Here is a 10,626-nt window from a genome sequence, read left to right as displayed (position 1 = left end):
ATAATGGCTCACAAATATCCTACACTCGAGTTCAAGGGACTCTTAGATCTTCTTCTGGCCTTTACAGACACCAGGAATGCATGCAGGCAAAATACCCATACACATAAAATGAAAATAATTATTTTAAAAGACAAAAAAAGAACTACATATTTGGACTTTGTTACCAGCTCCTAACAAAGAGTTCATGGAGCCCTTGTAATTTACTGAGCGATAAGGGTTGTGGGAGCATATTTGTTCGTGTTCTGAGCTGTGAAGGCTGGCCTTGACTGCAGTCTGCTGACCATCCTGCCGCAGCCTCCGGAGGGGCTGGGATCATAGGCCTGTGCTTCCAAGCCTAGTGAATGTGCTTCTTATTGTATTCTTTGTGTGTTTTATTTCTATTGATTCACTCATTTTTCATTCTCATATCCTTAAATTTATAGATAGTGATTTTTTAAAATGTAGTCCTTTATAACTTAAAAGATAATAAATATAAAACTGCATTTGACACAGGACAGAATTTGGACTTATATTTTATAAACACGTATAAGACAATCTGAGATCAGCACTTTGATCTTATTCTTTAAAGTGCTCACTTCATTGAATGGTAAAAATCATATCTCACCCAAAGTCAATGTTCCTCAGCCTTGAGGTGGTATTATGGGCATCAACCAGGAAATTTTAAGAGCTGCTGACAGCCAAGCCACTTCCAGACATTCTGATATGACTTCTTGGCCATCTCTTCCTCCTCTTCCTCCTTCTCCTTCTTCTTCATAATCATCATCATTTCTTCATAGGCTGTTTTGTATAAGCATGCCATTTACTCTGAGGATTCTTCCCTTATAGCCAACGACCCTCTTCTTCCCCCATGCCCATTAAGTCTCCTCTGTTCCTGTTCCCTAGACATTTTCACTTCTACTTTCATAAAAATGTTTTAAAGCTCCAAATGTGACTTTAATGTCCTTCCAGAGCTGAGGACCACTAGGCCTGATGCAGTGTGGAGTCCTATTCATGTCATTGGCATCTTATTTACTCCCCTGGCAAACCTTGTTGCTTTTAGTCACTGAGTTTATGTTTGATTTGGGAACTCTGAAAATGTCTGAGGTATACATTTTCAAAAATTATAGATGGAACAGAATTTCATATCCTAAAGTAATTTTTTGAGGCAGAGGACAGAGTTTCTTTCACTGTGCAGCACTGACTGTCCCAGAGCTCTCTCTGTAGATCAGACTGGCCTTGAACTCCCACAGTCCTGAAGTTAAAGGAATGTGCCATCATACCAGAGTCTAAACAATAAAATTAAACAAGCTTCTGATTATGAAAGATTCAACATGGAAACAGAAGTTTCATATTAAAGCAAATAAATAGACCACCAGGCAAAATAATGTTCAATGACTACTTCTTCAGACACCTTAGAGAAGTAAGCTTTTAGGATGTAAGGGCCATCCAGGGACTGCCCCACCTGGAGATCCATCCTGTCTACAAACATCAAACCTTGACACTTGCTGTTTCCAAGAGGCACTTGCTGACAGAAACCTGGTGAGGTGGTTCCTTGGGAGGTTTGGCCAGCAGCTGACCAATGCAGAGGCGTGGAGCCAACCATCAGACTGAGCTCAGGGACCCCAGTGGGGGAGCTGGTAGAAGGACTGGAGGAATTGGATGGCAACCCCGTAGGAAGAACAATGTCTGCTGGCTGGACAACCCAGTGTTCCCAGGGACTAGACCACCATCCAAGGAGTGTATAGGGAGGAACCCATGGCTCCAGCTGCATATGTAGCAGAGGATGGCCTTATCTGACAGCAATGGGAGGGGAGGCCCTTGGTCCTGTGGAAGTTTGATACCCCAGGGTAGGGGAATGCTATGGTGGTGAGGCAGAAATGGGTGTATATGGGAGCACCCTCATAGAAGCAAATGGGAGGAGGAAGAGGGCAGATGTGGGATGGGGGGTTGTGGAGGGGTAACTGGGAAGGGAGATATTATTTGAGATGTAAATGAATGGAGTGATTAATAAAAAATAAAATAATAAAGGTATCTCCAATAAAAAATTTAAAGAGAGAAAGAGAGAGAAAGAGAGAGAGAGAGAGAGAGAGAGAGAGAGAGAGAGAGAGATGTCTATGGATATACCACTCTGAATGCATCTAATTTCATCTGTCCTTGAGGCTAAGCAGGATTGGCCTTGGTTAGCAGTAAATCCAGTGCCAAAATCATACTTGCTTTGATGAATTTATGATCCATAATACTTCTTTTACTACTCTTTCAGTATCAAATGTCGGGGTCTTCTTACATGTTCTGCAAACCTCAAGCTGGCCAAAAGAATGTATATTTGTCATCTTAACATAAGTTAGGCTCACTGGATATAGAAAATTAATTGTGACTGGTCACAGAGTGATAACAGGCCCATGTGTCTCCAACTTAGACTGTATGGGCATCCAGAAGTATGGAGTACTTACTTAGGGATTCTTAGATTCACTTGGACCTATTCTTCCTTACTGAAATTAGGAACAAGTCCCCCTACTGCTGATTACCTTGTACTAGGACCATCTACTTCTGCCTTGCATAGTAAGTCAGATATTTTCCCAAACACTTAGAAAGGCTCTAGAATCTATTAGTTCAATCAATAAGACCACCAACCAGGTTTACTAGGGTAAGCCTACAATTTCAGCACTTTAAATGCAGAGGCAGGAGGATTGTGAATTCACAGTTAGCCTGAACTACATAGTGAGACTATCTTATGTAAAAATAAAATTTAAAATAAAAAAGGGGGTGAAGAGATGGCTTGGTGGTTAAGAGCACTTGCTACAGAAAGCCTTAGTGCAGGTGCCTGCAGAGACTAGAAGAGGGTATCATATCCCCTGGAGCCAGAGTTACAACCCACATGCACAAACCCACACAGAGACACACACTCATACATGTAATTTTACAAATAAAATTTAAAAATTAAAAACATATTTGAGAATTTCTCATTTAAGTGAAATCTAGGAAATGGCTGATAATTAAAGGATTTCCAAATGCCCAACATTATTACAAAGAGCTATTTGTTCAATTTCGCCTCTTTTCTGCAATTACCTGCCTTCGCAAGTGCTTTCTCCTGCTACTTTCTAGTCTGGGTAACAGCTGATAATTAAAAGTTAAATAGTTTTCCTATAGCTAGATTGAGCACCATCAGAACTCGATCTAAACAGAACAAATTATTCTGTTTCTGAAATCAAGAAGCATTAAACATTTTTATACTAACTTGGAATATTAATAATTTCAGTCTAACGTAAAAGTAAAAACAGCACAAAGAAACCTGCATTAACACTGATCCCCGTTCCTCACTTACCCAACCCCTTTTGCAAATCTCACAGACCACAATCCTTGAGGCCTAAACATTTCAACATGTTTCCTAAGACTGGAGATAGTCTCACACAATCACAGTAGTCAGTGACTGGATGGCAGACACTAGGGCCATTGTTCCGGGCTGGGTCTTTCTGTTTAAAAAAATAAAAGTCTTCTTTAGCATTTTGTAACAAAATCTTCTCTTGGATAAAGTTATGTGGAAAGAAGTTGATTCCTTCAAGGCTTGTTTTTTGGCTTTGTGAGGCTAGCTCAGATAAGAACAGCCTTCTGTCACTATTGAGGGAACCCTCTTCTGCATACTCTACCAAATGCTTGGATATTACAATGCTTGCCCATTCTGGCTACGAGGAAGATGAACTCTTTCCTGTGTAATCCCCGTGTGATCCCTGAGAATGTAACCACCTGATCCCTTCAGAGACTGTGTCCCTGGCTTCCTGACCCACACAGAGATGAGCACAGGGCTGCAGATTTAGTAACACTTTCTTCAGATCTCTAGAGTTCAATCTTGAGGCAGTTTGCCTTCTCCGGTCTTCTCCCCGCAAGTTCTAGCTACACTGACCTGTCCAACGCCTTTTGTGTTGTTTTTTTTTTTTTAATTATTATACAAAGATCTTAATATAAAGACTGAAACTGCTAGAGGGAAACATGCAGAAAAGACTTCAAGATACACCACTAGGCAAGAACTCTGTCAGAAGAATCCCAATAGCACAGGAAGTAACTTTGAGGGTTGATAAGTGGGATTAGATACAACAAAGGGGCTTCTGCACAGCAAGGGAAGCTATTACCAGAGTGAACAGGCACCTTACAAAATGGTCGAGAATCCTTGCCAGCTATCTCTCAGACGGGGGCTAAATTTAAAACACATGAAGAATTAGTCAAGCACAGCGGCACAGGGGCCTTTAATCCCAGCAGTTAGGAGGCAGAAGCAGTCAGATCCCTGTAAGTTGAGGTCAGTCTGGTCTACAGAGCTAGTTCCAGGCCAGTCAGGGCAACAAATGTATATATGAAAATCCCACTATGAAATGCTAACTCAAAAATCATACTTTTAGAAGACACTATCTGTAATCTTTCCAAAAGAAAAAAGAAAGAAAGGGAAAGAAAAAAACCCCACTAAAGTTGGGCTGGGTAGATGGCTCAGATGGCAGAGCACTTTGCTGTGCAAGGATAAGGAGAGGAGTTCAGATAATCAGCATCCACATAAAACATCAGGTGTGACCTTGTGCACCTGGAACCCTAGTGCAGATGCACTAGGGTGGGAATAAGACAGGAGGCTTTCGGGAGTTTGCAGGCCGCCAGCCTAACCAAAGAACCGTGAGCTCCGGGTTTAGCAAAAGAACCCTGTTTTAAAAGAATAAGGCAGAGCACAACAGAGGAGGGCACAGATATCAGGTTTTTGCAGCAAGGGTTGTTACTCACTGAGCCATGAGTCCATTTGATGTTGCCATTTTGATACATGGTCTTACATACCTCAGGATACCCTTGAACGTTTGAACTTGCTAATAACCAAGGCTGTCCTTGAACTCCTAACCCCTAGTTCCTAAATTTTGATATTACAGGAGTCTGCCTGCCCCCCCCCCCAAAAAAAAAAGTTGTCTCTTCAGTCTTGGGCACATCTATCAAATGACTGGCTGCATTAGTTTTATTTATTGCAGAGGTACTAAATAATAATGATCCTCTGTGTTTCTAACCGGGTGAGCTTCCTGGGTACTTTCAATTTCAGTACTGTGGAAGAAAATCCAAGTTTTATGGCACAAAAGGCTCCAGACTTCACCACAACGACCTTGGTGTTTCAGGATGTAACCACTTCAGTGACCGCCCACCCCTGTGGCTGTCAACCAACTCAAGATTCTATCTTGATAATTGTTTTTTAAAGAATAGGGAACACTCTCCTTAGCTAGGCAAGGTGAATTCCATCGACCCCCTCTGTGCAGCTGTGGAGGTGAGTCACAATGACTTTAGCACAACTGGACAGAAGCAGATGGCAGAACAGGATCTTAAGGCCTGAGGTCTAGGGGATTCCTTCCAAGGCTTTTCAAGCTCACCTCTGAGCTGCCTTGGAGGGGAGCATTTAAAATCCCAACCCTGTGAGTCACAGGCTCAATCAGGGGTTTGGAGATACGTGATTGTTGAGCTGTGCTTCACCTGGCTCACTTAAGCATTCAGTGGTTTCCCCCTCCCCACTGGAAACAGCAGAATGACTGAATGACCTTGTTGTAGGTCGTAGCAGTGACCAGCTCATTTTCCATCCTGGAAGCCATAACTGAATTCAACTTGCAAAATTAACAAATAAAAAGGTACGTCCCTGGTTTCTTTGGCTGGGAAGCATTAGGGACCATCTATTTAATTTTTAAAACAATAACCAAACAAAACAAGAAATTCGGGGTTATAATTCAGGCCTATGTTTTGATAAAGCAGGGTTGCTGTCTTTTATTGTCTGTCAGAAGAAAAAACATTAAAAGGAAATACCAATTTTCCTTTGTACTGCCATTAAAGAATTCATATTTCTCTTAACTTACAACATAACAACCACCTTATTTCAGAATTAGGAAATTGTTCGGATTGTATTTATGGAAGGAAATCTTAAAAATCAGAGTCCAAGAACCTACGCCCTACTCAATAATAATAAAGTTCAGGTGAGAACTTAGCAATGTTAACTTTAGCAAGCCATCAGATGATGCCTATGTTCAGCCAATTAGCTGATACTGAGGTAAGGAAGGAAAGTGCATGAGACAGCTTTGTAACAAAATGCCTGATCCAGGGTACTTAGGAAGTAAAGAGAGTTTTGTTTTGGCTCATGGTTCTGGAGATTCAAGTCTAAGAATAGACGGCAGTTTCAGAGAAAGGTGGACACATGATCATCCAGGATGCAAAGGGCCTGAGAGATTTTAGACTCTTTATTCCCTTCCAAGGCATGCCCTCAATTACCTAAGGATCTTCCACTAATTTCTACAAAGGATGCTTAAAGATCCACAGGGACTGTCCAGTAAGTAGCACCACCCTGAGGACCCAGCTTTTATATGTGGATCTTTGAGGGGTACTCATCTAAACAGCAGGTTATGTTTTCCTTTGAAAAATATTGAGGGCCAGAAGCAAGCAGGCCTCGAGGGGGCGGATCTGTGCCGGCCTTAGAACCGCCCCCTCCAGGCCTGAGGAGGGGCGAGGGAGGTCACAGCTTGAAGGTGTATCAGCTACAGCCACGCCTTCCAGCATTTCAAGCTCAGAGCTGCAAGCTGCTAGTTAGGAGCACCAGCACTGAGATCCAGCACCCGGAGCTACCATGGCCTCCAGCCGGCAGGAAGGGAAGGATAAAATTGTATTTGTGACCAAAGAAGACCACGAAAGTCCCAGCAATGCAGAGCTGGTGGTTGACGACCCCAATGATCCCCAGGCGGAGAATGGACTGGTACAGCCAAACGGAAACATTAACTGGAATTGCCCGTGCCTTGGAGGAATGGCCAGCGGCCCCTGTGGAGAACACATCAAGTCTGCCTTTTCCTGCTTCCACCACAGCACGGAAGAAGTCAAAGGATCCGACTGTGCAGGTCAGTTCCAGGCCATGCAGGAATGCATGCAGAAATACCCAGACATCTATCCCCAAGAAGAGAATGAGAACAAGGACGAGGACTCGGATGAGGACTCGGACGACTTCTACCAGGAGGGCCTGGAGAACGATGAGGATGAGAATGATGAGGTTGAGGTTGAGGATGATGATGATGATGATGATGACTATGACGATGATGATGATGATGACGATGACGATGACTACGACTACTTCGAGGAGTTTGAGAATGAGGAGGTAGAGGAGGAGGAAGAGGAGGAGGATGGCGACTATTACTACTATGAAGAAGAGGAGGAGGAGGAAGAGGAAGAGGATGACTATTATGAGGACTATTACCAGTACGACTATTACGAGGACAACGACTACCACTATGACAATGACTATTACGAAGAAGATGATGATTACTATGAGGAAGAAGATGAAATCTACTACGAGGCTGACTACCAGGAGGTGGACGAGGAAGACGAGGATGAGGATGTTTACTATGAGGCTGACTATTACGGTGACGAGGAGTCCGAGGAGTCCGAGGAGCCCCAGGGGCCCCAGGGCCCCCAGGGGCTCCAGGGGCCCGCAGCAAAACCCGGGGAGGAGGCAGATACCACCAAGGCCTCCTCTGGGGTCAAAAAGCAGTACTTCAGCGCCTGAAGGCCACAAGCCCCAGCTGCTGCCCCTTTCCTTAGCCACAGAACTTTCTGCACTATGAATGCCTGCCTTTCAATCTCTTGCTCGCTCTCTATGAACGCATCCTTTCCTCTGTTGTTTTATGCACTGTAATATAGAAAATGACTTACTTTGATAATCGGGATCTTGGCGGCTTGCCTGACCCTGAAGAAAAGAGGTGTGTGTGTGCACCTGCATTCTACATAAACTTACCCCCAACACTAGGCCACTGCCGAACTGAACTGTCCTCTCTGAGTGCCCTGGATTCTGCCACTTTAAAATAATGTGAAGTTTCTCAACAGTCAAGAGCCGTTACTCAGGAAAGTGTCTTGTAAGTAAACTTATTTGTGCTGACCCATTGTATCTCTTTTAGTAGGTTTTATGTCGCTTTGGGAAATTAAGTAGAGGTCAAAACATCTTCCTTAAGATTGCTTGAGTGAGGCCATTCCTACTGGAAGAGGTCAGAGGTCGGATACTGGCTCTGGAGTATATGGGGACTGCTGTGCTTTGTTTTGTTTGGGTGTTTGCAGTTGGAAGGTAGAATTTTGATCCCTTTACTCTCAGTCCCTTCCTAAGTGAAAGGAGAGGCTGGACTTCGGTTATCACTGTTTGTTGATTTACTGTTTCAAAAGGCCTGGTTTGGGGGCTCTGGTTCACTCAGTACAGTCAGTTATAACATTCCGGAGAAGTGGGAGCCAAACTGTTGCCAGAAGAAGCAGCTAAAAGAGGCTGTGATCTGAATGAAATGCTCAATTAAAAAGAAATGTGGGTCTGGCCTTGTCGGGCATAGGTGAGAGGAAGTCCTTGGTCTCATGAAGGCTGGACGCCCCGGTGTGGGGGAATTCAAGGGCGGGGAGGTGGGAATGGGTGGGTGTGGGCACATCCTCATAGAAGCAGGAGGAGGAGGGGGGATGGGATAGGGGATTTCTGGGTGTGGGGGTGGATGGTGTAAGGGGATAACATCTGAAATGAAAAGAAAATATCCAATAAAAAATTAATTTAAAAAAGAAAGGTAAAGCTTAAAAGAAAAAAAAGAGAAATGATTTATTTAAAAAAATAAAGTAAAAATGTAGAGGTCCGAGAACAGCCTTGGGTGTCAGTCTCAGCTTTCCGCCTTGCTTGAGACAGCGTGTCTGTTGTTTGTCTGTTGGCTATGCTAGGCTAGCCAGCCCTCAAGCTTCCGGGAATTCTTTGTCTGCCTCCCATCAATTACTCTTTAGGTGCACTTGGGTTATAGGTGTTCCTGTTACCATGCCTTGCTTTTATATGGATTTTGGGGATTCAAACTCAGGCCCTCGTGCTTGCCCACAAGCACTTTTACCCACTCTGCTGTCTCCCAGCCCTTATTTTTTTCTCATTTTGAAATGAGGTTTTGCCACATGGTCTAGGACAGCCTTGAACTCTTGATCTTTCCACCCCAGTCTTCCCAAGTGCTGGGATTATGAGTTTTGCTGCCACACTCTGCCATTGGATCTAGTTTGGGCACCTAGGAAAATCATTTAGAGCAGGTAAAAGGCACTTGCCATGGGACAATCTGAGTTCAATCCTGGGACCCACATACTGGAAGGAAAGAACCTCTGACCTTTACATACACATGGTGGCACACACAGACCCAACACACTCACACAAGCTCGTACACACACACACACACACACACACACACGTGCACGCACGCGGACACGCGCACACGCGCGCACGCGCACGAACGCGCGCACGTGCACACGTGCACACGCACATGCACGTGCTACCTCCCATCCAAGTACTAAACCAGGACTAACGTTGCTTAGCTTCCAAGGTCAGACAAGATTGGGCCTGTTCTGGGTGGCAAGGCTGATACCTAAGGTTGATTTTCAATTGTATTAACATATTAGAATCCCCTAGGAAGATTTTGAAAGTGACCATTATCCAGTTACCAGCACAGGTTTATGAAGCAGAATTTCTGAAGAATGCATGCCGCTATTTTTAAAATCTCCCCAGGTGACTTCAGTGAATAACCTCTGCTTCAGAGGTTGACACCAAGCATCATCAAGCAGAATACTTTTGATTAGTCTTCTCCAAGCCCTAGGAAGCCAGACCCATCTTCTGTATCTATTCATGGAGAACATACTAGTATGAGTTTAAGGTCTTTAATGTACAGTAAATTATCTGCTATGACTCAGGAGAAAATTCTGATTAAGGAAAATAATTCAAATCTTTCCCTCATTGACAACATGGTTGTGACGTCACTGTCCAGGGTCATGGATGAGATGAGGATACAAATGGATGATGGGATGGAAAAGCTCACAGAATTCCAGAACACTTTTCACCAGCCCTGATGTTAAGGCTCTGAGTTTCCAAAGAAAAGTCACCTGGTTATTGGGACACTAGGCAGACTGGCCAGCAGCAGTGGGGACCTGTCCTGATCCTCAATTGCAGTTTTTGAATAGGCTAACCTATCATTTGACCTTGTCATTCTTTAATCATTCACAGGCCCTTGGAGTATCACACCATCAGAAAAACTACCAAAAGAAATGGCTTAAAAATACCATCTGCTCTTCAGGCTTGGGGAAGAAGATTTAATGACTTGGTTTCCTGCTCATTTCCTGGTTTTCCAGGAGTGCCGCTTTGCCATAGACTGTGGGTCTGGCCAGCTGACCCATTTCGGCCCACCATTCCACATGGCTCATGGTCGGTCTTCTCCTGGATGGTGGCTTTTCCTCCACTTATGAAAACATTGGAAGGTAGGTAAAATGTGTCTCCCTGCCTCTACAGGGTCTGTTTGTTTCTCCCAGTGGGGTTCACTTTCTTCCTTTCCTCAGGTACCCTGTGGTTTCTCTCCTCCTGCTCTCATGAAACAAAGTAATGAGAACCCCCAATATCTCAGAAAAAACCTTTTGGAGTCTAGTCACAGACTTCCTGGTTTAAAGCTTCTATTCCGACTCGTGCTTTTACATATCAAGCCAGAGACGACGTGCTTCCAGACCAGGGCCCCGGAATCAGATAAGAAGCAGTTGACTAAGACTGTGTTCAGGCTGGCCTGTGCACATCACCTTTGCTTGTTTTTTTGGAATTCCAGTATTTCCCCTTAGGGTGTTCACATGGCTCTTACT

General features: G+C 44.0%; 1 protein-coding gene across 1 annotated transcript; it reads left to right on the top strand.

The window, feature by feature from the left end:
- Nucleotides 1-6,578: 6,578 nt before the first annotated feature.
- Nucleotides 6,579-7,854, top strand: LOC117694022 (uncharacterized). Its single transcript, XM_034484745.2, has one exon. The coding sequence runs from the start codon at nt 6,596-6,598 to the stop codon at nt 7,520-7,522; it is 927 nt and encodes a 308-aa protein (XP_034340636.1). The 5' UTR covers nt 6,579-6,595; the 3' UTR covers nt 7,523-7,854.
- The last annotated feature ends 2,772 nt before the right edge of the window (nt 7,855-10,626 follow it).

The sequence above is a fragment of the Arvicanthis niloticus genome, chromosome X (assembly GCF_011762505.2).
Source record: "Arvicanthis niloticus isolate mArvNil1 chromosome X, mArvNil1.pat.X, whole genome shotgun sequence".
NCBI lineage: Eukaryota > Metazoa > Chordata > Mammalia > Rodentia > Muridae > Arvicanthis > Arvicanthis niloticus.
This window is presented reverse-complemented; position numbering and strand designations above follow the sequence as displayed.